Below are 25,274 nucleotides of genomic sequence, written 5' to 3'. Positions count from 1 at the left end.
CGTGGGTGCTGACAGTAGCAATGTCCCTCTGGGCATTGTTTTTAACTGCTTCTTCACAGTCAGTGGGTGACGTTAAATCCTACTTGTGGGAAGAGTGTCCTATTTTTTTTTTTTTTTAAATATGTGGAGGAGTGACACTTCAAAAACACGAATTGGGGTGGTCTTTCACCAGAATGCTATCCTTGGACTGTAAATTTCTCAAGCCAGATTGCTGTTCTGTTTTCTCATTCACATCTTGCTGGAAGGTGTTTGGATCCCTATTGAATCTATATGTTAGAACATGAATGTTTGACAGTACGCTGCATTCTTCCCACAGATAGAGTTTAAAATGTATTTAGACCTGCATTACTAATGAAAAGATTATAAATATTGCTGAGATATGTTTGATTAGTTTTGAAGGCTAACTTTTTTTTTTTGAGCAGAGACTATGCATGTAGCGTCTGTTTTAGTCACCAAGCAGCAGTGAGTTGTTAGCTCCAATTGAAGTTGTTTAGTTTAAATGGTAGACTTTGGCAACAGTCACCTTTTAACACAAAATAATTCTAGATCTAAGTGTAAATCAGAGTGAAGCATGCAAGTGTGAAGCTTTAGATGTGTTCTCTTGTAGGTATCAAGTCTGTTATATAATAAAAGCCAAATGTTCCTCCTGGCTTCTCATACAAGTGCCGAGCATACTTTTGGGTTGCTGATAACATAATAACAAGTAATATGTCCCACTTGTGATTCCTTTAGTTGCTCAGGTTTCAACAAACATAGAACTCTGTGTCCCAATTCCATTGGCTTTGTTGAAAAACACTGAAGTATAAGCTAGTGTATCTTGAAATCATTAACGAATAGAGAACAAGTTAGTACCTGTTGATGTGTTTGCACCCGTTCGGTTCTGTAGTCCCTAGTGCTCACTCTACTACAATGTCATTTCTGCATAGAATTGACATACCAAGAAATCCTTAAATGATTAGCAAGAGTTTTAAGTGTACTTGTTTGCCGTATGGCTTATAATGGTTAAATTGTTGTCTTCTTTCCCTCTGACAGAGAGAACATACAGACACACTGCGTCATCTAAACATGATGCTGACATTTACAGAATGCGTTCTGGATCTGACAGCAGTACGAGGAGGAAACCCAGACCTGTGTACTTCTGCAGTGTCGCTGTACCAAATCCAAGAGAGCATAGTTGTCGATCAGATCAGCCAGCTAAGCAAAGAATGGGGGTAAGTATGCGGTCAAATAGTATCAAGAGAATTAGTGAATATTGAATACACAAAAATGTATTCAAACTATGCTGGTTTTGTTGGGAGTGATTGTTTTACTGTATAGAGTCTTTTATAGGAATAAGTTTTTAACAACTGAAGACAGATCAGAAAGAGCAAAGGACAGAGAGACATTTCCTGGCAGACAAATAAAAGGACAGTGTTTTCTGGCCTGCCACCTAAGTTGGGCAAAGTGGTGAGGAGTTCAGGCTTGAGGTGCAGCAGTGCATTTCTAAGCTTGGAAATGAGTGTACCAGCTTCTGTCAGATCTGAGCCCTCATCTATTTCTGTGGGCCAGGCTGAAGCAGTAGCACCGAGGTGGAGGTTGGAAAAGAGTAAGGAGTGTCCAAATTTGGCCTTTTTTCAGTGGAACCAATCAGCCCTAATACAAAATCAAAAGCAAGGAGAAATACGAGAAAATCAGAGTGGTGGGAAAGGGCAGTTCTACTTCCTGCCTTCTTCCTGAAAAAAAACAACAAAAAAAACCCAATTAAAAAAATACCCATCAAAGCGTTTGCTTTTCACAACTGAGAATTCCAGGGCCATGGGAAATGACGCTGAGAGAAAAGTACACCCAGTCGCTTGTGGTAAGACGTTGACCTCGGGCAGTTAGTCCCCACAAATAAATGTTCCTTTTCAAAATGTCTACATTAAAGCAGTTTGTATTTGCTGCTGCAGCGACTACGAGCAGATGTCCTCTCAACCCGTGACAGAGTGTTTGTGAAGGGAAGGGAGGGGTGGAGTCGCATTTTAAACATCTGTCTTCCTTTTCTGCTGCTGCTGGGTCCTGTGTAGGCTTGTGATTAAAAAGTGGTGCCTGCCCATGGCTTGAATGTGTTCAAGAAAGGTGTTTTGATACATAACTACTCTTTTTTTTCCCCTTCCTTCCTAGACAAGTAGAGCAGCTGGTGTTGTACATGAAAGCCGCCCAGTTACTAGCATCTTCTCTGCATCTTGCCAAAGCACAGGTCAAATCGGGGAAACTGAACCCATCCACTGCTGTTAAGCAAGGTAGAGGAACTTTGCTTTGCTTGTGAATTTTCTTTGATGATACATCACTCAAAAAGCTTAAGTTGCAACATTTGTTTGTTTTCTTCTGTACAAGAGAATTGTAGGCATGTACGATTGTGCAATCCTGATAGTAAACAAAGATACAGATAGAAACTGTTAAGAAATGGGCAGTTATTAACTTGAAATGGAAATTGTTTGATATATACTTAATTCACAGAAGTGGCAGAGTAAATAAACGTTAAAAGCACAAGTTTAAACAGATTGACTTCGCTAATGGTGGGAATAGCTGAACTTCAGCTATGTTGTTGTTTGGTTGTGTGGGGTTTTTTTGTTGATTGGTTGGGGGGGGTTGTTTGTTTTTTTAGTTTTTTAAATATCTTCTTACCTTTCTTCTAGTTGTGAAAAGCCTCAATGAGAGATACAAATTCTGTATTGGCATGTGCAAGAAATTGACGGAAAAGTTGAATCGTTTCTTTTCGGACAAGCAAAGGTTCATTGATGAAATCAACAGTGTAACTGCAGAGAAACTCATCTACAGCTGTGCTGTAGAAATGGTAAGTCACTCCTTTTACCTAAACGATAGGACATTGAGATGAATCGCTTCCTTCTCTTGAAGGAATTGATTTCCTATCTCTTCTACATAACCAGAAAATAGAATGTATGTTTCCAGAATTCTGTTCATGGTAATTTTTGTTAGTCTTTCACTCTCTTTCCTGCCGTGCCTTAACTGTGGCTAAAGTTCCTAGCAAATACTGTTCCTCGGGGACGTTTCCCCTACATCAGCACATTTGGTACATAAACAGAAGGAAACGAACTCCTAAGGCACACAGCCCTGTGCACTGAAGTCTCATCCAGTAAGGCTTACATAGAAGCAACAGAAGTAGCTTCATCAATTTACCATGTCAATTTGAGGAATATCAGCCTGTTCATACAAAGCAAAAATGGTAGCAAACGTGTGGAAGCTTTTTCATGTAATTGATAAACTTTCTAATCTGCCATGGAGCAGATGCAGTAACCATACGGGAAACTTAATTGCTTTTTTGATGAGAGGGAAGTCTCTTTAATGTAGGTGTCACACAAAAAATGCTGGCAAATATTGTGCTTAACCCTGATAAAGGTGTAGTCGTGCACAAAAGATCAAAAAGTGCTTTTATAGTTTATATGTGCAGAATATTCTCAGTTAATACAGCACAGGCACTATATTCTCTCAGACTTCCCTTTGTTGTCTTACCGTTATAAAAACAGATCAACTAAATTAAGGTCAAAAATAGTTTCTTAATGACACTTTTACATCATTAATTTGGGATTTTTCATTTCATTACTTGCCTAATGCAGTTCATGTAACTGAATCTCCTGAATGATTCCAGGTTCAGTCGGCAGCTCTGGATGAGATGTTTCAGCAAACTGAAGATATTACATATCGATACCACAAAGCAGCCTTGCTGCTGGAAGGACTGACTAAAATCCTCCAAGACCCTGCAGATATAGAAAATGTACACAAGTGTAAGTTTATGTTGAATAATGAAAATACTGAAAATTACATGGAATTAACCTGGCCTGGTGGGTAGTGTCCCTGCCCATGGCAGGGGGGTTGGAACAAGGTGATCTTTGAGGTGCCTTCCAACCCAAACTATTCTATGATTCTGTGATGAATGCATTATAAAATAATACTGAAGTCCTCACCTATTTTACCTCTCTCTGTTTTCAGATAAATCTAGCATTGAGCGAAGGCTTTCTGCATTGTGCTATAGCACAGTGGCTGTATATGAGCAGTAGGAATATCCTGAGGACCAGATGGTGTGAACATAAGGGACCACATCAGTGATACTGCACTTTTTTCACTACGGCTTAATTGTTGTCCTTGTTCTGCCCCACGTGGAAGATGATTCTTACATTTCTGTGGTGACTACCAAAGAAACAGCAGCATATTCAAAGAGGAGAAATTCCAAAAGTACGCTTGCCTTACAGATCCAGCAGCTCCTTTTTCTTCCTAGCAACAGAATTTAAAAGAATCTCTCTTCACATTTCAAACTGATCCTTGTACGTGTGCTTTGACTTGAATGAACAGGGTGGGGTTTTTTCCTCATGAGGTTTATAGAGAGTGGAGCCTTCTGCATCAGGTACAAAAACACATTTCCCTCAGAAGATTCCCTCAAAAGTTTGTGAAAAATCTTTTTAAGTTGTCAGTAAAATGTGGCAGAGTGAATTTGGGAAACCCTAACCATGTGCAAGTGCTGTTTGAAGCTTTCGGGACTAAGCTGGCTTGTATCGGAGCTCACGTGTTGTAAACATGGCTCAGCTTGTCATATGAAGGGATGGCGAGAAAGCGCTCTCTTACACGGGGGAGAGATGGTAATGGAAGAAATTGCGCTCCATTTGTGCAAAATGCCCAGTGGGTTTTCGGCTGATGTGGATACAATTTGATGATCTTCTTCCAAAATATTTTGTTTTGCACTAATTTACTAAAGCAACTGTGTATTCATTTTTGAAGAACTATATTGAAAAAAAAAATAGAGAAAGAAGGCACAATGGACTTGGCTGAATTTCATTTCAGTGTACATAAAATTCTTTTCAGAATTTCAAATGTAGCTTCTAGAAGACTTTCAAACAAACTGTAAAAACTTGTATTCATGTGAACCTTTCCATTTTATACCTATTTGTCTAATACTTGAGTAACTACTGCTCTGGACTTTCTCAGTAATAGCAATGTTGAGTTGCTGGTTGTTTGCTTTTTATATAGATTTGGTTGCATCTTTTGTTGTGCATGCGATACGTGCATTAAATGCCTGCAGTCTCTAGGGGTGTAATGACAGTTCTGTGTAGTTTGTTTCTTGGGCAGTATTACAATAAATACTGTAAACTGAAAGGTTCTGCAAGGAACCATGCAAAACCAGAAAATAATGTTGGGGTTTGAGATGCTGATAAATTGATGTAGAATATCTACATACAGTGTGTGAAAAATCGGGATTATTTTGTGTGCATTTAGGGGGAGAGGTGGGAAGCTTCATTTAGCCTTATAGGCATTATCATTTCAAGCATCCCATGAGATCATCATCAGGACACCGATTTGCAAAGTATTTAGGCAGATCAGCTTCTCTGGAAATGGTTCCTACACTTTATTTTTGGGACTTTTTTTTGTTACTCAACTGCTTGAATACTTGAATAAACCATTCTCCAGGACAAAATCATTTTAATCCTCTTAAACACAGTGGTCTGAACTATTTGACAAAGTTGTACAGGGCTTACACATCGAAATATTGTTTCAGTGTTCGGATAACCATGTGTTTCCTTTACTTTGACAGAGTAATGTACTTTTTACCTTATTTATCTGTATGGACTTCCAACAGTTAATTTGAAAGTGTTTGTTTATATAATGTTTGTATTTTTAGGTCTTTAATACGGTGTTTCTACCTCTCCTTTGTAATTGCATGCATTATTCTTGAAACTAGGTAATAACTCACTGAACTGTTGCGTAATAGCCTTTTTATTATGGCCTGTATAAATGTATATTAAGGTAAAAATAAATACTGACACTAGAAGTGTTTCTATGGTAAAACGGGGTTTCTGTGTCTCTGTAACCAAAGGCCAACGGTGTTAACTGCAAAGAAACAGGGTGTACTTGGCTGGTGAAACCAGTTGCTGAATGTTCCGTACGTGGGTCAAGCGATGCTCACCTCAGCAGTTGGATGTGCCACCAGGGCAGGATGGGGCGACTCGATTGAGTTGGTTATCTCTGAATACTCTGGCACAAAGCGTCCCCAAGTTTGTTTTCACTTGCTTTAGGAAAACAATTTACCCTGCTTTGTTTTCTGTTTGTGTTTTTGTGTTGCCTTTTTTTTTATTTTTTAAACTTGGATTTGAAAACAAATATGCTAAGTAGGTTCCTGGGTAACAGCTGTATGTTCTTCCAACAAGGTGCTTATTTGTTGCCTCTAGCAAAGAGGAGCTGTCTGCGTTGCCAAAACAGCATATACAGAGCTAATTGACAAAAATTGGCAGCAAGTTACAATTCCTACCCAAACTTTACGGAAAAACAGGTTTTGTCCACCTTGTAGCTAATATCCCCTCCCCAGCAGAGGTGTGCTGTGGTGGCTGGTACGCAGCTGCTGTAATTCTTAGTTGTATTATCAATTTTTTCCCAATTTATTCTTTAAAAGAAACTCCTGTGCTTGTGACTGGTACATAACAATAGAAGAGGATGAGGAAGGAGTGAGCAGGGAATGCTAATGATATGCCTGAACATGAATCTAGGAACAAAGCAAAAGCCTTAACGCACAAGTCTTAGGCGATAGGCTGCTTTTCCCAGGAACTCACTGGTTTTTTGTTGGTTTTCTTTTTTTCCTCAGGCTTCAAGCTCATTCTCCTTCCACTCTTGCCAGCAAGACTACAGCTGCACAAACAGGAGGAGAAGAAAAGGGCTATTCTTGTTCGCTGTTTTCGGGAGGAGGAGACCAATGTTCATGGCCTGTCTTTCTGCATAAACTTATTCCACGAAGATCCTGAAGCTGTCCTCTGTCTTCAGCTCTCTGCACTCGGCAGCAGGTGCTTGTTTCTACTAAATACTTCCCCCCGGCCCCCCGCCTTTTGAAAGATAGAACTTGAGAGGAGATATTTGATGTGCTGCTTTTCTAGTCCGGCTCTCTAGCATCTCCCCAAGAGCACCATGTTCTGTACTTGTTCTACTTTCTCCACAGTGTGTCATGTTGACTGAGGAATCTAAAACATATTTTGATTCTGACATTTGCTGCTTCTTCTAAGTAAGACGTTGAACTCTGAGCCCTTCCTCTGATACAGAGGATGGAAGCTAGTTAAATTAACTTGCAACTAAGATACTACGAATTATTTTGAGAGGCGTTTTTCAGTTGAGAGGTGTGAGTTGTTCCTGGGACTCGCGAAGTTCTGCATAGTTCTTGCTGCTTTCTCGTACAGCAATGTCAAGGTATTACTGTTGTCACCTCTGGGTTCGGAGGCTGTTGTGCTCTACTGGTGTCACAGCTCTGTGCAGTGCACAGCCTGGCTGCGCCGAAAAGGGAAGCTTGCTTTTTTTCGTCTAGAGCAAGTAAAGCTGGATACTGCTGCTTTCAAAGCTTGTTGAGGCTTTGAAATTCAGAGATGCTGGCTTGTGACCTGCCTCCTTTTCGACTCCTGCTTCCTCTCCTATATTTTTTTTTCTTATTTTGATCCTTTGGCTTTTTTGTCTGCTCTGATCTCTGCTTGCCAGTTTTTTTGTCTGTCCAGGATGCCTTTAAGCAAATCTTTGATTCTGAACTTCCCTGTCCAACCTGAGCCATAGCCCTGGCCGTGGCCGCACGGCTCCTCCTCCCTGCAGATGAGTGAAGTATAGCTCAGTAACCTCTATTTTAAGGTCTTTAAGTCAGCTGGAGCCCAGTCTAAGTCTTGGCACTGCTTCTTCGGACAAACACCTTTTCAATAGGCTTTTGTATGTGGCAGGCTCCCCCCTCCTCTTGAGCTGAAAGCAAACTAAATGCCAGTGGTGCTGTTGAGTCTTGTTGTGGTCTTTGTGCCAATCATTTTCATTGTCTCTTTGTGTCGCTTTCACATTTTCCATGGTCCCAGCTATGTCTACAATGCAGCCCACAGGCCGCGGCTCTGTGCTACGCAGTATCTTGTTCTTGTAAATGTGAGATCAGCCACAGCTTTCAAAACAAGTGATGCCATAAATGAACTGAGCTGCATTTATTCTTGTAGGTTTTTTTTTTAAAATCTCTCCTTGCTGTTAATCTTCTGTACCCGGTTTTATGATTGAGTGCTTTTTGAGCTTTTGTATCTGCCCATCTTGTGCCACGGGCTGGATTGTGTGACTTTTAGAAAACAGTTGGAATTTGAGACTAGGCAGACATTTAAGCAAAATTGACGATTGCCACCTAGCTAAAACCTTGGAAATGCTGTGAGATAAAGAAACATTTATTGATTAGCTGTGTTATTTGGTGGACTCTTGAAACCAAATACTGCACAGCTTATCTTCTAAAGCAAAGTCCTCCTTCCCCAGGCTCTGCTGGATGCTTTTGTGAGCAGGGCAAGGAACAGCACAAAGGCACGTTCCCCAGGCCCAGTGCGGGGCAGGGGCCTGGCTCACTGGCACCTTGCTATAATTGACTGCAAGAGGGGAATGAGAGCAAGGGGCCGCGAGGAACGGAGGGGAGAGGGGAGTCTCAAGCTCAGCTCCTCCGTAAAATGTCTCTTGCTGCTGTAAGACTAGCCCTGGGGATTAAAGCACCCCCAGCACTGCTTACCTCCCCATTCCTCTGGAGCTCAGTTACTTTCCCATAAATAGTTCCCTTTATTGTTTCTTAGTGACTGAATAAAAATAGAAAATACTGTCAGCTCCTAGGCGGGGGGGGTGTGCTGCAGACCATGTGTTTCACTGGGCGCCGCCTGGGGTATTCTTCCATCTCACTCGAGATCCCACGCTTCCCTGAAATCCACGTGTCTTGCCCAGCCGCTCCAAGGAGACTCAAGTGATATTTTGCAATGCTTAAAACGCCCTCAGCCTTGCTTCCTCTCCATAATTGGCTAAAAGATGTCCCTGACAAGAGACTGTCTCCCAGGATGCAGCCCACTGCCGCTGTCTCATTTCTGTAAATACCGAGGAGCCTTGAGACCAGGTTTCTGCGAAAGCGTGGCACACACAGTACCAGCCTGTTGGCCACTGGGATGAACTGGGACGTTTGCCTCCTGTGTGTGACGCCAAGCACAAGCAGCACTGCTGTGGCATGAAGACCCTCGGGCTAAAGGGTTGAGAATTCTACAAACTCTGGAGAATGGCCACTCTGGAAAATGCAGGTAAATAACATTTCCCTCCTCCTGCAGACATCCCTTAGTGGGTGCGCTGCCTGCAGAGGATGCCTTGCAGCAGTTTCCCCAGGCACAATGCAGTGCTCCATGCTAAAAGCTCAAAGACTTTGATTGCCGTAGCATTAACTCCTTATCTAATTTTCCTTGGACCTTCAGACAGCGCAGCGCCTGGATGGAGCTCCAGCCTGCCCTGCCCACAGTGATGCGTCTTTGCATCAAGCAATCCTCTTGCCAGGAAAGTTACCCCTTGTGCTACACGCGTCTACTTGAACGCAAACCTGATTCCTTTTCATGTGCGATGGTGCAAGGGCCCTGTCACGCCCAGCCTGTGTTTCTTTCACGTGTTGTCTCCTGCACGCAAGTATTGGCAATTGCTCTTGTCATTCGTTTCCACAGCAGACTGTTTACTGCTGAGATTTGTGCAATAGCTTGTGAAATGTTCTTGTGCTGGCTCCGCCGCAGCCTGTGAGTTGTCAGCGAAGCCAATGGACTTCACGAAAACCAGGTTTTGTGTTTGGGGGGGAAGGGGGCTCAAGTGCCGCCATGCTGGTCTGGGAAAATGTCATGAAATTTTGGGGCGGGATGTGGGCTCCGTGGTAGCCCCGTCTCCTGGGCACGAGTGCCCCGCTGCTGGCCCTGCGCATCGCAAAGGTGCGTGGGGGGGGGGGGGGGTGTGTGTAGTTGGGCACCGTTTTGGCTGAAGAGCGTTAGCAGTAAACGTACAGCCCCTGTAAGCGTGTGTCACAAACGGGAGTAATTTTCAAATAACTCCCTTTGCATTTCTTAGAACAAGTCGGGGCAGGACTGTTTTTAACGGGAACGAGCCCAGCCCTGTCCCAGCTCCTTTCCTTGCTTTTTTTTGGCCAGTTTCCCACGCGAGGGCTGTATCGCGGTTAACTCCGCTGTCCCTGCCCGGCTCTTCCCAGCCATTCCCTCGCCTCCTACAAATCACCACCTGCGTTTTCGGCCCTTGCTGCCCAGTTTTCCCAGTCTCTCCCTCCCAGTGCCGCGGGAGGCTGCCGGCCGGGCACCGCCATCCCCTTCACCGGCCAAAGGACGAGGCGCTGGGTGCGTTCGTACCGGGGAAAACGGAAGGGCCACGCTACCGGTGGCATTTGCCCTACTTCGATAAGGAGCCCCGGGCGGGACTTTACCCCGCCACCCCTCCCCGAGCTCTCACCCGACGCCTCTCCCTGCCACCGTTTCACAACCGGCCGGGCTCCTCTGGGTGTCAGACCCAGGCAGCTCCCGGGGGAGGCCGCGGCGGGACCGGCAGCCCGTTCCGGCGGCGGGAGGAGGGAAGGCGCCATTCCCGACGGCGGGAATCACGGTACCGCCGCTCCCCGGGGTCCCTGCGCGCCTCGCGTTCTTCACCCCGCTCTGCTCTTTCTCTCTTCCCTCTGTCTCCTCTTCACGAACGCCCCGCTCCCACCGGAGCCGCCGCCGCCGCCCCGGGCCGGCCGCTTCCATTCTGCTCCCGCCCGGGGAGGGGGCGGTGGCCCCGCGGCCTGTCCCATTCCGCCGTGGGGGGGACGGACGGACAGGGCGGTGCCGTCACGTGAGCGGAAGGCGGAACCGGCTGAGGCGAGCGGGGGCCGCGGCGGGACCCGGGGGGAGGCCCGCGGTCGGGGAGGCGGCACTTCAGCACGGTCGGCGCTCGGGGGTCGCTGGGGTTCCTCGGAGAGGCTCCCCGTCCTCGCCGTGGCCTTGCTGGGTGGTGGTGGGTGCCGGGCTGCGGGGAAAGGCGGCCTTCCCTCACCCCCGTCCCCGCTCTTCTTCCCCTGCGTGACTCCCTTGCTGTTGTAGGGGCGTTTGCTCCCGGTGCTCCTGTTCAGACTTCTCTAAATCATGAATTACTTATAAGATTTCAGAAGGTCACGGCATAATTAGAGCATTAGAGCTATAGAGCCTATCAGCCCTCAAGGTGGGGTGGTGGGATTGCGGCTGGTGGCTGAGACTGTGCCTCGATATCTGCGGGAAAAGTCGGTTTCCAGCTGTAGGAGGGAGGCCCTGTAGTGAGCTGTGTCCTGCTGCTCTCTCCCTGCAGTGCTGAGCCATGGAGAGGATGCAGCAGGTCGTTGGGCGGGCGAGAGCCGCCTTCAACTCGGGCCGGTGCCGCTCACTGGAGTTCAGGCTGCAGCAGCTGAAGGCGCTGGAGCGGATGGTGCAGGAGAAGGAGAAGGAGATCCTGGCAGCCATCAAGGCGGATCTGCACAAGGTCTGGGTTGGGGTGTTTCTCCCATCAGCCATGCGCAGATGGTGGTCAACCCAGAAGGGAAAGTGGGAAGGTCAAGGGCTGCCTTTGCCCCGCCAGATGGCTCTTGCTAATGTTCTCCGTGGTCCTGGTTCTCACTGTGGCTTGCCAAGCTTTGCTGCCACTATTTCTAAGAAGGAGCTAGTCTGAGGCAGGACTGCAAAGGCAGGTCCTGGCTGTCAGGTTTTGGCTTCTGCTGCGCGCTGAGCCCCACATACCCAGACTGACAGCAAGGATCCTTTGAAGAAGCACTATCAGTAACTACCCTGGCAGACACTTTAAGCCAGCAGAATTTACCTTCCTTCCCTGGGCTGCCATGGTGGGTATGGGAGGTGGTTGCCTTTGCCATCCCCTCCCCAAGCTCTCTGTCATTGCAGTGTGGGCCCAACGCGTACAGCCATGAGATCCTGGGCGTGCTGGGGGAGTTGGCCCTGGCCATGGACAAGCTGCCATCCTGGGCAGCCCCTCAGCCTGTGAAGAAGAACCTGCTGACGATGCGAGACGAGGCCTACATCTGCCCTGAGCCACTGGGGGTGGTGCTGGTCATCGGGGCCTGGAACTACCCCTTTGTCCTGGTCATGCAGCCTTTGATCGGGGCCATCGCAGCAGGTGGGGACCCATCGCAGCCCCTGTCTTTCCTGGGGCCATGGGTGGGTGCTGCAGGAGAGCAGCATGAGGGCTCAGTGTCTGTGCTGCATTTGTGTTGTAGGCAATGCCGTGGTGGTGAAGCCATCGGAGATCAGCGAGAACACGGCTCAGCTGGTGGCAGATCTCCTCCCCCAGTACCTTGACCAGGTGAGTGTGGCCCCATGCCTGATATGATTGTCTTGAGTAGGTGCCTGTCATGCTTTCAAATGGCTCCTGCAGATTAGAGTCAAATCAGTTGCCTGCTCTGTCCCAAGGAGCGCAAGCAGGAGATACAGAAAGGGTTGAATTACTCGTAGAGAGACATGTCAATGTAATCTTGAGTTTGTGTAACCTAATGTGCCTACATAACATTGCTGCAACTTCACAACCTTTTTGACATTTATGACCTTGTAAAGAGGTGCGTATGTAATTGTCACTGCAATAATTGCTCTCTTGGACGCCATGCTGGGGTTGCCTCTAGGTAAGCACAAGTTTGCGTTGGATGCTGGCTGTGCCTGGCTCTTCCTGGGAATTGGGTGCCATTTGCTCAGTAGCCGTATGTCCCGGGTTTTCATGTCCTTCCAAACCACACTCGTAGCAGGAGTTGTTGTTTCTCCTCCACTTGTCTCGCAGTTCTGACATCCCTTGTGCTGTGTTGCTGAGGCTGTTGCTCTGACAGCAAGGCCCCATTGAGCAGTTTCCTTTGGAGAGTTAACGCTTTCTCTAAGCAAGGGGTGAGAGTTGAGGAAAGAGAGAGTCCCCAGGAGAGCCTGGCGGTTGTATGCGCCCTTGGTCCTAAGATGTGGGAGTAGGTCCATAGCCTGAGAAAGCCCTGGATCAGCTTCCATTTCTTTTAGTTCACGTGGCACAATATGGCAAATTAAACTTCATTTCAGGGTAAGGAGTAGAGCTTGTCTCTATTATTGCTATTCTTTCTCCAGATCCTAATGTAGCTTACAAGCGAGTCTGCTCACGTAGAGCTGCTGCCTTGGTATATTTGCTTTCAATTGAGGTAACTATAAGGCTCTCGTTTGCCCTGCAGGAGCTGTACCCTGTGGTCACTGGAGGAGTACCTGAGACAACAGCCCTGCTGACCCAGAGGTTTGATCACATCCTTTACACCGGCAACTCCACAGTGGGCAAAATTGTGATGGCAGCGGCCGCCAAGCACCTGACACCCGTCACCCTGGAGCTGGGCGGGAAGAGCCCCTGCTACATCGACAAGGACTGTGACCTGGCCGTCGCCTGCAGGTCAGGCAGTTGCAAGCCCTGGGTGGGCCATTGTCCCTGGACTGCGGGTGTCGCTGAGGTGTTGTTGTCTGGGGTGTGGGGTGTGGAGGGGACTGACTGTGGAGAAAGCATCTCCCATTCTCTCGTAGGCGGATAACGTGGGGGAAGTACATGAACTGTGGGCAAACCTGCATCGCCCCGGACTACATCCTCTGCGACCCATCCATCCAGAGCAAAGTGGTGGAGAACATCAAGGCAACTCTGCAGGTGCGGGTGGAGTTCCTCGTGCTGTGGGAGTTGTCCCCGTTGCAGCTCAGGTGTGAGTTTTGTGGCTGCAGCCCTGGAGCTGTGGCTGTTGTGAAGGTGTGTTGAGCGCTTTGGTTGTGCTGTGCCCTTTGGCAGGAATTCTATGGAGAAGACGTGAAGTCGTCTCCGGATTACGAAAGGATCATAAACAAGCGTCACTTCAAGAGGATCGTGGGCCTGCTGGAAGGGCAGAAGATTGCTCACGGGGGACAGACTGATGAGGCCTCCCGCTTCATAGGTGCTTGTGGCAGCTGTTGGGGAGGAGAGGTGTTGGTGGGTGCCTTCTGGGGGCCATGCGTGTCTGTGGCTCGCTTGGCGCGTGTTGAACGCAGGCAGTGCCCAGGACGAGGTCCTGTGATGGAGCCCGTCTTCTGTGCTGCTCACGCCATCTCTTGCCTTCCTGTTTGCCTCAGCACCAACTATCCTCACCGACGTTTCTCCGGAGTCAAAGGTGATGGAGGAGGAAATCTTTGGACCGGTCCTCCCCATTCTGACTGTGAAGAGTGTGGACGAAGCCATTGAGTTCATCAATCGTCGGGAGAAGCCCCTTGCCCTGTACGTCTTCTCGAACAACAAGAAGGTGGGTCTGGGCTGTGCTCCCCTGCAGAGGTGACTGCGCAGTTTGATCCTGAATGTGGCCAGTCCCAGGCATGGCTCCCCGCAGGGTCCAAGTTGGCTCCTCTTTGCTTGTGAATCGCAGCGTTTGGCTCACAGAGGCCACAAAGCCACAAGTGTCCCCAGAGTTGCTGGAGCCTCCCAGTCTCCTGCTAAAGGACTCTGGGTTTGCATAACTTTGTGAAATAGAAGGATAAAAGGCTGAATTTCCTCTTTGGTGCCTTGTAGTCTTTCATGATTAATTTAGTTACATTTAATATATTGCTAGGGAGGCAAGCTCCCAAATTTCCAGCTGTCACATCCCTTCTCTGAACTTTCCCACTTTATTTGAGTTAACATTGCAGGGAGAGGGCTCATCTGAGTTATCAGCCAGAGGAAAGTATACAATGGCCTGTTTGCTCATAGCTCCCCTTGCAGTCTGTGTCAGTTATATGGTCTGGTCTCTTCTGGGCCTTTGTAATGTTCTGTTTGTTTTTTTTCTTTTGTCAGTTAATCAAAAGAGTAATCTCCCAAACCTCCAGTGGAGGTGTTACTGGAAATGATGTCATCATGCATTTCTTCCTCTCAACCTTACCCTTTGGTGGTGTCGGTAAGTTACTGGAGCTCCTTAAGCTTGGTGTGATTAGCAGTAATTGCAGGAGGAAGTGTAGGATTTCAGTATGGGGAGAATTGGAACAGCCTACGGGAGTTTTGCAGAAGAGGGTTTGGGTGTTAGAGTGCTCACGAGCTGGCTGTGAACCAGCAGTGTTCTGCTGCTGTGAACAGCACACGCTGTCCTGGAGTTGGAAACTCAGGTAACCCTTCTCACACAGCACTGCTTGGATCTCAGAGCCTTGGCACGGTGCTTAGAGAGGAAGCTCAATCCAGGGAAGAGCTGGAGACGGCTCAGAGGCACAGGGAACAGCATATGCAGGGACCCAGTGAAGTACTGGAGAGTATGTAGTGAAAACGGGATGGGGAACAAGAGGGATGGAGTACAGAGGGACATCTTAGAGACTGAAAAGGGCTGCAGAGAGGAAGGAACAGTTGTCCTTTCTGAAGGAATATAGAGGAGAAGTTGTGCTTTTAAACTGCAACAAGGCAGCGCAGGGTAGGTAGTACGCACTGCAGCTGGCAAACAACTAGAATTTTCCTGTGCTGCTTCTTACCCTCCTGGTGGCCTCAAGTGGCCAAAGGTTTGACTGGCTGAGCCCGTGGTGTGACCTGCCTGGGTTGTGTCCCTCAGGTAACAGCGGGATGGGTGTCTACCACGGCAAGCACAGCTTTGAGACCTTCTCCCACCGCCGCGCCTGCTTGATCAAGGACCTGAAGATGGAGGGTACAAACAAACTCCGGTACCCGCCTGGCAGCCAGAAGAAGGTGGATTGGGCCAAGTTCTTCCTCTTGAAACGATTTAACAAGGGCCGAGTGGGTCTGGCCATCTTGGCCCTGCTGGCGATTGTGGCAGCGGTGGTGATAAAGGTGAGCTTTAGCTCTTTGCCATCTGCATGAGTGCATGTGCAATTCCTCTGATTTTCTCCAAGTTCCCTCTTTGCGACTGCAGTCCTTTCTTAGAGCCTGGCCTGTTTTTTTCTGTCTTGAGACTTATGAGAGAAATTACCAAGATGTGCTTCTCACTCTTGCAATTGCTATTTAGAATAGAAATGCCCTCAGAGAAGTCTCCTAGGCTGCGGCCCTATTTGTTGCTCTGCCTTGGTGGGTGGCACCCATGAGAAGCTCCCTCCAGAGGTAGAGGTCGGTATGTTTTGGACAGATCTCTGGAGCAATTTTGATTCCTTGGCTTTCTCCATCAGCGTTGTGAGCTGCTCCACAGCCTAGCCCAGCTGGCTGCGGTTTTGTGCCGCAGGGCCCTGGGGAAGGGAGGCTATGTCCTAAAGCCTAGGGCTACAATGAGCTCTTGTTCCTCAGCCAGTTGCAGCCCCCATCTGACCTTAGCTCAATTATTTCCATTTCCCTCCCCTGTTTCTGGCTGGGTAGTACGGAAGGGTGGGATGTCCTCCCTTCTCTGCAGGAGGCAGAAGCCTGCTAGTGCTTGCTGGAGGACTCGAGATGCCTCCTGAGGTGGAGGGGTAAGATCTAAAGCTCCAAGTATGATCGCTGGTGGTTCTCCATGGCTGGTGGACCAGGCAGTATGTGTGCCTGCACCGTCTGCTCCTTGCAAAGCTCAGCTGTGCATCCTGGGGTTTAGTAGGCTTAAGGAAGCAGCCACTGAGGGCACAGGAGAAGGCAGGGAGGATCAGGCTCTACACTTCAGTCTGCTCTGTGTTGTTACTGCTGCAAGGAGATGTGCAGGAGCCCAGCAAGACCGGGGAGATAACCCAACTGCTTATCTGAGTCCAGGAGGAGGTGTAAGAGCCAACGACTGGCTCAGGTCCTGAAGCATCAGCCAGGGAGGCAGGCCCCGTCTAGGTGAATGCCTTCTCAGCGAAGAGGGGGAAACTCACGGCATCTTGAAATCATTTGGGTTTTCTCAGAATCACCAGTCTGTGCTGAAGAGAAAAGCCCTCTTGATTGTGCTGGCTGTTCAGAGGCTGGGCTGGCTCAGTGTGTGGTAAGGAGGAGCAGGTTTCAGAGCACTGCTGTGGCTGTCACAGTGAGGTAGGAGCTTTTTTCTTCTCCTGTGTGTAGTCCTGATTTGAGATCGGGCAAAGCCTTGTTAGAGTAGTGAATGTGGGGCTTGCAGAAGGTTCCCCCTGGAGCCAAAGTGCGATGCTTTCCCTGGCAGCGCTCGGAGCTCATACAGCATCCAAGATAACCAGTCAGTGCATGCTGAGGGGCAGGAGGCAGGCGAGCTGTGCTCTGGGGAAGTCACCTGAGCGAAGGGGCTTTGCTTCAGGCTGTTCTAGAAGGGGAGTTGGTTTTATTTCAGCAAATCCTTCACAGGACGTTGGTGTTGTGTTTTGCTTTCACAGATGGTTTACTACTGAAGAAAGGAGAAGGCGCCATGTGCAAGTCATACTCTGAGTGCTTGCTTTGTGTCTGTTTCCTTAAGCTGAGAAGTCTTTTTTTTTTTTCTTTTCTACTGGGTTATTTCAGTGAGCTGTCACACACACAGAGTAGCCTTAGAGAAGCACTAACCAAGAGAAGGCTTGGATTCCTGTTTACTAAAAAAGTCATGCTGAAACAGAGGGACCAGTGGGTACAAGCTCTCAAAAGGAGGACTGCAGAGCAAGAAATACCAGTCCCTACCTCCGCCCCATGCCCTGCAGAGCGCTGCTTCCAGACACACGCACACTGTGTCTTGTACCAAACTGCTTACCTTCCTTCTGCGGCAAACAGGAGCTGACGTTTCAGCTGTGATTGGGTTGACAGTGTTTTCCCTGCAGTTTCCAGGATGGTCTGTCTTCTGTTGTGCTTCCAACAACCAGCCTCTCTTGGTGACGAGTCTGAGACAGGCAGTGCTGGCTGATGGTTTTTACTAACAGTGGTGGTTATGAATAAACCTAGTGAGGTCCCTTTGCAGTTTAACTGAGGTGAAATACTCATGGATCCCTATGACCCAGAATAGTTTACAGTTGGTCAGGAGGTGTGGGCTGACTCCCTTTTTTGGGGCTCTGGGTTTCACCGTGTGCCTGTAAGAATTATTTGGCAGTTAGAAATTTATACAGATGATCCCTGCCATGCCTGTATCTTGCTGATAAGAGCATGTTGTGGTCATACAAAAGAAGCTTCAGGCCTGTTTAGAGAAGAGGGAGTTGCAAAGTACCCTGTTGTGGGTTAACCTAGGTGGGCACCCAAGCCCTACGCAGCTACTCACTCGCTCCCCCCCGTGGGAAGAGGAAGAAAATCAGAAGGGTAAAAGAAAACTTGAAGGTTGAGATAAGGTTTCATAGGTAAAGTGAAATTTGGGTGTGCGAGCAGGAAAATTAAGGAATTAATTCACTGCTTCCCCTTGGCAGGCAGATGTTCAGCCATCCCCAGGAAAGCAAGGCACCATCACATGTAACAGTGACTTAGGAAGACAGATGCCGTAGCTCCCAATGTCCTCCCCTTTCTTCTTCTTTCCCCGTAGCTTTTATCGCTGAGAACAATGTCATATAGTCTGGAATTTCCCTTTCATCAGTTGGGGTCACCTTTCCCAGCTGTGTCCCCTCACAGCTTCTTGCCAACCCCAGCCTAAGCGCTAGCGGGGCGGTGACAAACAGAGACCTTGACACCACGCGAGCATTGTTTGGCACAGCTTAAACCATGGATGCGTTACCAACACTGTTTTGGTCATAAATCCAAAACACTGCACCATCCTGCTATGAAGAAACTTAGCAACTATGATGAAAATTAACTCCATCCCAGCCAAAACCAGTACAAACCTGTTCCTGGTCAGACTCCTCCGAGGGAAAACAGTTACTGAAAAGAGTGTGTACTCCTTTGTGTTCGAGCTTCTGGGTCTGCTCTAATCTTGCACTGGGAGATAATATGGGGCTTGTTCTAGCTTGGGGAGAGGATGCTTGAGAAATCTAAGATGAAAGGACCTCAGAAATATTAATGTTTAAATAAGGCAAATTTAAAAAATTATTATTAAATGCAATTATTCACTATAGAGTAGAAAATTATATTTACTGTGCAATAGGTGGGATTTCTTCATGTCTGGTGAAAATCCATGTGCCTAAGCCTTTTTTAATGATATATTTTGCAAGTACTAAATAAACACTGAGAGTTTCAATAATAAACTGAGCGTGGTAAGTCCCTGCAGTCTCCTGGGGAATCCTGACCATCCTCTGGCGCTCCCAGCTCTGGCTGCAGCTTGGCTGAATGTCACACGTGTATTGTGAGGTGCCTCTGCCACAGCGCAGGACCGCGGGTCCCCAGCGCCATGACCTCTCTGCTTGTGGGGACGGACACCCCAGAGCTCTGTCGGAGAAGAGGAGGCAGGCGGGGCGTGGGGCAAGGCAGTGCCAGGAGCTGTGGGGGAGCTGGACTGTTTCTCCTCCTGTCCTGTGCGAATCCATGCCCCTAATCGCCTCCCACCTGCGGGCGCTGCCCGGTCGGGGTTTGTTCAGATCCGGGCGATAGCGCGGGCTGCGTTCCTTGGCTGCCACGGCACGTGAAAGCGCTCCCCCGGCCTCGTGTGCCCAACGTGGGCAAAGCCACGTGGTCTCTCGCAACCCCGCACGGGCGGCTGAGTCACTGCCCCGGCTGCGTATTCGCAGGCTGAGGACATATCTGGGTAAAGGGCATCTTGTATCTAGCGAGAGCCCTGGGCCCGGGCCAGCTCTCATCTCCTGGGAGGAGGAGACATCGCTCCAAGCTGTGTCAGGGGAAGGGCTTGCCACCTGCTTGCACTTGCTGCGGGAGACTGGTGGAGAGAGAAGCTGCTCTGAAGGTAACTTTCTTTTTTCCTTCTTTTTTTTTTTATTGAGTCATCTGCTTTCTTGGTCAGGATTGGGGCTGCGTCACGCAGCTGTGGCAGCGGACAGGGAAGGGCAGATTTTAACGGTTGCAAGGGAACCTTGGTGCCTCCTTTGGCTAGACAGGGACTGCCAGCAGATGTCTTGTCCTGACTAAAGAGAGAAAGGCTGCTCCTGGGAAGCTGGATGAAACCTCTGCCACCTTTCCTCCTGTTTCTGCAATGCCTTGTCGTAACAGGGAAGATGGGCACAGGCTGGCTCCAGGCACGCAGCTCTGCTTCCAGCTGCCTGTCCACCAAGGCCATGGTCATCTCTGTGTTTTGGCTCCTTGGGAGCATGGGAGCATCCCTGTGAGCAGAAGGTGGGATGACTGGTGGGTTTAAGGGTATCTCTGAGCAAGGAGAAAGCACCCGCAGAACAGGATCTATCTACCATCCCCAGAGACGCTGGGTTGTCATGAGAGCTGCCCGTTGGTGGACCCTGCACAGGTAGGATGGGGCATCAGAACGTGGGATCCCTGAGCAGTCACGTTGGGACCAGAAGGTGATGCAAGGAGAACATCTCCTAACCTTGCTCTGGGTGGAACATTTCTTGATGGTCTTGATACCCCATGTCGAGTGTTCCCTGGCCTGAGCAGCCCTCAATGGCCCCATAGTGAGCTGTGTCCTGCTGCTCTCTTCCCACAGCACTGAGCCATGGAGAGGATGCAGCAGGTCGTTGGGCGGGCGAGAGCCGCCTTCAGCTCGGGCCGGTGCCGCTCACTGGAATTCAGGCTGCAGCAGCTGAAGGCCCTGGAACAGATGGTGCAGGAGAAGGAGAAGGAGATCCTGGCAGCCATCAAGGCGGATCTGCACAAGGTCTGGGTCGGGGGTTTCGTTTCTCCCATCAGCCATGCGCAGATGGTGGTCAACTCTGAGGGAAGCAGCAACCCCAAGGACTGCCTGTGCCCTGCCAGATTATTTTTACTGATGTCCCCCATCATGCTGGATGACTTTGCCCTGCCTCCTCGGGCTGCTGTAGTGGGTGTGGGAGGTGGTTGCCTTTGCCATCCCCTCCACAAGCTCTCTGTCATTGCAGTGTGGGCCCAACGCGTACAACCACGAGATCCTGGGCGTGCTGGGGGAGCTGGCCCTGGCCATGGACAAGCTGCCATCCTGGGCAGCCCCTCAGCCTGTGAAGAAGAACCTGCTGACGATGCGGGATGAGGTCTACATCTGCCCTGAGCCACTGGGGGTGGTGCTGGTCATCGGGGCCTGGAACTACCCCTTTGTCCTGGTCATGCAGCCTTTGATCGGGGCCATCGCAGCAGGTGGGGACCCATCGCAGCCCCTGTCTTTCCTGGGGCCATGGGTGGGTGCTGCAGGAGAGCAGCATGAGGGCTCAGTGTCCGTGCTGCATTTGTGTTGTAGGCAATGCCGTGGTGGTGAAGCCATCGGAGATCAGCGAGAACACGGCTCAGCTGGTGGCAGATCTCCTCCCCCAGTACCTTGACCAGGTGAGTGTTACCTGGTGTCCCTCCCTGGGTTTCTTTGCACCATGGGGATGCACTGGGTTGAGGTGACCCCAACACTCTCCCCCTGCAGGAGCTGTACCCTGTGGTCACTGGGGGTGCAGCTGAGACAACAGCCCTGCTGACCCAGAGGTTCGATCACATCCTTTACACCGGCAACTCCACAGTGGGCAAAATCGTGATGGCAGCGGCCGCCAAGCACCTGACGCCCGTCACCCTGGAGCTGGGCGGGAAGAGCCCCTGCTACATCGACAAGGACTGTGACCTGGCCGTCGCCTGCAGGTCAGGCAGTTGCAAGCCCTGGGTGGGCCATTGTCCCTGGACTGCGGGTGTCGCTGAGGTGTTGTTGTCTGGGGTGTGGGGTGTGGAGGGGACTGACTGTGGAGAAAGCATCTCCCGTTCTCTCGTAGGCGGATAACGTGGGGGAAGTACATGAACTGTGGGCAAACCTGCATCGCCCCGGACTACATCCTCTGCGACCCATCCATCCAGAGCAAAGTGGTGGAGAACATCAAGGCAACTCTGCAGGTGCGGGTGGAGTTCCTCGTGCTGTGGGAGTTGTCCCCGTTGCAGCTCAGGTGTGAGTTTTGTGGCTGCAGCCCTGGAGCTGTGGCTGTTGTGAAGGTGTGTTGAGCGCTTTGGTTGTGCTGTGCCCTTTGGCAGGAATTCTATGGAGAAGACGTGAAGTCGTCTCCAGATTACGAAAGGATCATAAACAAGCGTCACTTCAAGAGGATCGTGGGCCTGCTGGAAGGGCAGAAGATTGCTCACGGGGGACAGACTGATGAGGCCTCCCGCTTCATAGGTGCTTGTGGCAGCTGTTGGGGAGGAGAGGTGTTGGTGGGTGCCTTCTGGGGGCCGTGCGTGTCTGTGGCTCGCTTGGCGCGTGTTGAACGCAGGCAGTGCCCAGGACGAGGTCCTGTGATGGAGCCCGTCTTCTGTGCTGCTCACGCCATCTCTTGCCTTCCTGTTTGCCTCAGCACCAACTATCCTCACCGACGTTTCTCCGGAGTCAAAGGTGATGGAGGAGGAAATCTTTGGACCGGTCCTCCCCATTCTGACCGTGAAGAGTGTGGACGAAGCCATTGAGTTCATCAATCGTCGGGAGAAGCCCCTTGCCCTGTACGTCTTCTCGAACAACAAGAAGGTGGGTCTGGGCTGTGCTCCCCTGCAGAGGTGACTGCGCAGTTTGATCCTGAATGTGGCCAGTCCCAGGCACGGCTCCCTGCAGGGTCCAAGTTGGCTCCTCTTTGCTTGTGAATCGCAGCGTTTGGCTCACAGGGGCCACAAAGCCACAAGCGTCCCCAGAGTTGCTGGAGCCTCCCATTCTCCTGCTAAAGGACTCTGGGTTTGCATAGCTCTCCACATGCCTCAGCCAGCCAGCCCATGCTCATGGATGCTGGTTCCTTCCACGTCTCCTGCCCCCGCTCCAGGCTCTGTTGTGCCAGCTCAGGAATTTAGGTCAGGGCTTTGCCCTGGAACAACAGCCCCGGGCAGTTTGGGTGGGAGGGCTGAGGAGCACCCCAGGCTCTGACCTGTCCCACTGGGTTGGAGCCTTTTCATTTCGTGGCTGTTCCAGCTGGGCAGATCCTGTACTAAAGTATTGCAAACCCGGCCTCTCTGAAGGAACAAGGCACAGCCTGGTACCCTCCACAAAGGGAGACGCAAACCTTGGCACCCACCTGCTCTGGTAAACACTGTGGTGTTTGTGGCCCGTCTTGATTTCCCTCTCTTCTGTGCCATCTCTTGTTCTGGGTAGCTGATCAGACGGGTGATATCGGAGACCTCCAGCGGCGGCGTGACAGCCAATGACGTCTTCATGCACGCTTTGGTTCCAGATCTGCCCTTTGGCGGTGTGGGTACGTCCCTGTTCCAGCCCATAGGCCTGGTTTCAGTCTCCCAGCAGCAACCTCTGACCCAGGTGCCATCATACACATTTGGCAATTCAGGAACTTTCAGCTGCATTTTCCCATTAATATTATTTTCACTGGTGGTTTCCTTTGTAAAACGGCTCATTAGTGGTTGGAGCAGTGTTGGTGCCAGTGGGAGAGGAAAACCCTCTGGCACATCTGTCTGCAGGTCTGGTTCTCCGGTGCCGGGGTATGGGGTGAAGTTGCCTGTGGCCAAGCAGATGGTTGAGTTTCCACGGTCACTGTCAGGCCCATGGTTTTGTAGCAGAGACAACTGGTCTGTAGGTAGAGGGCTGAGGTTTTGGGTGTTTCCGATGGCAGGTTGCTGAATGTCCTCCTTACGTCCCACTGCTTGTTCCTCCTGTCCCCCACCCCAGTGTAAATTATGTGGGAGAAGCAGGACTGGCCCTGGAGAAGAGAGGGCTGGTGCCATTAACATTCCAAGGCTGGGTGCACACAACCAGCCTGAGCCCCGGTTGAAGGCAGTGAGCAGGTCCTCATTTATTTCTGGGTAGTTATTAAAGCTGCTCTTTGCTTCTCTGCCCTTGAGGAGCAGAGCAGCTGCTCCAGGTGTGAGAAGCACCACGACCAAGCTTTCCCTGTGTCCTGAGGGCTGCCAAACAGAATTTAAGAAATACAGCTGTCCCTGTGCATGGTGTGACCTGCCTGGGTTGTGTCCCTCAGGTAACAGCGGGATGGGCGCCTACCACGGCAAGTATAGCTTTGAGACCTTCTCCCACCGCCGCGCCTGCTTGATCAAGGACCTGAAGATGGAGGTTGTGAACAAACTCCGGTACCCGCCTGGCAGCCAGAAGAAGGTGGATTGGGCCAAGTTCTTCCTCTTGAAGCAGTTTAACAAGGGCCGAGTGGGTCTGGCCATCTTGGCCCTGCTGGGGATTGTGGCAGCGGTGGTGGCAACAGTGAGCTTTGGCTCTCTGCTGTCTGCATGAGTGCGTGTTCCCGACCCTGGAGCCCCGGCCTGCTCTCAGCCTCCGTTGCCCCATTGCCTCAGGCTCTGCCCCCTCCCTGTTGGCCTCAGCCTTGTTTCTCTGCCTCTCCAGATGGTGTCCTCTGGATGAGGCAGGTGGTCAGCAGTTGGCAACGCTCCAGACCAGTAACCAGCCGCTCACTCCCTGCAGTCTTCATGCTGAACTCTTTTTTTGCTGCCATTTCTTTTCTTTCAAGTCAGCCAATGCCCTCAAGAGGTAGAAGCAAATGAAAGCCGCCTAAAGCAGAGAAGCCCTGAGTTGGAGGCTCCAGCTTCTGCTGAAACACAGGAATCGGTTCAGACCTCAGCAACGAGTAGTGCCAGATGGAAGGAGGCAGCATCTGCCCTGCTTTGCAATCAGGAGCCCGTCTAAAAGCTCTCGGGAAGGGAGGAATCGTTTGTCGCAAGGGTATCAAAACAAAGCGAGTTGTCACTGAGCCTGTTATCTACAGAACACATCGCGTGATCCCCATAGAAAGCTGTCTCATACCAGCAATAAACCTAACAAAATGTGGGTTTTACTGATGGGTACAGTCCAGGCTGGTTGTCCCCAGCAGCCTGCCCAGAGCAGAGGGAAAGGCCTTCCAAGAACCTGCAGCATCCATCCTCGAACGGGCTCATGACCGAACGGGTGACATCTCATTGCAGGGGAAACCACCTTTAGCCCTCCAAGGTGTGCAAAGGCTACCTGAGGTGACAGCGGAGGCTTTCTGAGCTGTGCCCACACTGTCCGAGGACTCGAGGAGCACCGGGGACCATCACACCGCTGGTGCACTGCGTCTGGGGCTGTGCGCTGACAGCAGCATCGCTGCCACCGGCGTCCCAGGGCTGGGGAAGGCCTTGGCCCCAGCTTGAGCAGCCAGCCATCTCCTGCCTAATTGAATTTCCACCTTTTATTGGTTTACGGGGAGTCTTTTACCTCCAAGCTTGTAACTGGAAGCTGCCTCGCTGAATAAAACCTTTGTTTTACTGCGAAGGCCGCTTGGGGCCAGGGCAAGACCCACAAGCGCCCCCGGGCTCGCTGCAGCCCCCAGCGTCGGATGTTCCCCTGCCCTCAGCCCCCACCCAAAGGAGCCAGCCCGCGTCCAGCCAGGTTTATTCTTTATTCGGCGTTTGTCACAGAGCAGCGGTGTGAGCCAGGCTGCGCTCGGCTCCGGTTGGTGGGTGATAGCGGGCAGGAGGGGGGTACCCGCACACTCGGGGTGCATCAGGCAGCCCCAAACAGCGTTTTGGGCGTCAGAGCAGCCGCAGGGCCCGTTCCCAAGAAGTGGCTGAGCAGATGCCACCAAATGCTGCTGGGGGCCGTTTGGCTCCCATGGGAGAGGTGTGTGCTGGGTTCTCTCGCTGGCCAGTCTGTGCTTTGTATGTCCATCCGTCAAGAGGGGCTTTTGTCCCCAAAGCAAAGTCCCCAC

General features: G+C 50.4%; 3 protein-coding genes across 11 annotated transcripts in view; all 3 read left to right on the top strand.

The window, feature by feature from the left end:
- Positions 1 to 5,817, top strand: part of ULK2 (unc-51 like autophagy activating kinase 2) — a 42,508-nt gene extending 36,691 nt beyond the window's left edge. Inside the window, exons 24-28 of one of the 2 annotated variants that reach the window (XM_054208118.1) lie at positions 1,033 to 1,211; positions 2,143 to 2,261; positions 2,658 to 2,815; positions 3,629 to 3,764; positions 3,970 to 5,817. In XM_054208118.1, the coding sequence (XP_054064093.1) occupies positions 1,033 to 1,211; positions 2,143 to 2,261; positions 2,658 to 2,815; positions 3,629 to 3,764; positions 3,970 to 4,037 (660 nt within the window). In that variant the 3' untranslated portion in view covers positions 4,038 to 5,817. Of the gene's footprint in view, positions 1 to 1,032; positions 1,212 to 2,142; positions 2,262 to 2,657; positions 2,816 to 3,628; positions 3,765 to 3,969 lie in introns of those variants that run through there. The other variant, XM_054208119.1, reaches the window with a different exon arrangement.
- Positions 5,818 to 5,971: 154 nt separating this feature from the next.
- LOC128912364 (aldehyde dehydrogenase family 3 member A2-like) lies at positions 5,972 to 20,163 on the top strand. Of its 7 annotated transcripts, none has more exons than XM_054208127.1 (12): positions 5,972 to 9,065; positions 11,125 to 11,295; positions 11,709 to 11,940; positions 12,041 to 12,126; positions 13,001 to 13,209; positions 13,338 to 13,455; positions 13,591 to 13,732; positions 13,908 to 14,074; positions 14,599 to 14,698; positions 15,335 to 15,570; positions 16,584 to 16,707; positions 17,022 to 18,776. In XM_054208127.1, the coding sequence occupies exons 2-11, from the start codon at positions 11,134 to 11,136 to the stop codon at positions 16,662 to 16,664; spliced, it is 1,533 nt and encodes a 510-aa protein (XP_054064102.1). In that variant the 5' UTR covers positions 5,972 to 9,065; positions 11,125 to 11,133; the 3' UTR covers positions 16,665 to 16,707; positions 17,022 to 18,776. The 7 variants fall into 7 exon arrangements, with proteins under 7 accessions (XP_054064102.1, XP_054064097.1, XP_054064104.1 ...); XM_054208122.1 differs by lacking the exon at positions 5,972 to 9,065 and adding an exon at positions 10,252 to 10,407; XM_054208124.1 differs by lacking the exon at positions 5,972 to 9,065 and adding an exon at positions 10,624 to 10,726.
- LOC128912365 (aldehyde dehydrogenase family 3 member A2-like) lies at positions 15,488 to 25,266 on the top strand. 2 transcript variants are annotated; one of them, XM_054208130.1, is made up of 10 exons: positions 15,488 to 15,570; positions 20,141 to 20,311; positions 20,532 to 20,763; positions 20,864 to 20,949; positions 21,038 to 21,246; positions 21,375 to 21,492; positions 21,628 to 21,769; positions 21,945 to 22,111; positions 22,724 to 22,823; positions 23,559 to 25,266. In XM_054208130.1, exons 2-10 carry the CDS (start codon positions 20,150 to 20,152, stop codon positions 23,822 to 23,824), a joined length of 1,482 nt encoding a protein of 493 aa, XP_054064105.1. In that variant the 5' UTR covers positions 15,488 to 15,570; positions 20,141 to 20,149; the 3' UTR covers positions 23,825 to 25,266. The 2 variants fall into 2 exon arrangements, with proteins under 2 accessions (XP_054064105.1, XP_054064106.1); XM_054208131.1 differs by lacking the exon at positions 15,488 to 15,570 and adding an exon at positions 19,383 to 19,429.
- Positions 25,267 to 25,274: the final 8 nt, after the last annotated feature.

This window comes from Rissa tridactyla, chromosome 7 (assembly GCF_028500815.1).
Source record: "Rissa tridactyla isolate bRisTri1 chromosome 7, bRisTri1.patW.cur.20221130, whole genome shotgun sequence".
NCBI lineage: Eukaryota > Metazoa > Chordata > Aves > Charadriiformes > Laridae > Rissa > Rissa tridactyla.
Note: the sequence above shows the minus strand (reverse complement) of the source record. Positions and strands in the feature narration are given on the sequence as shown.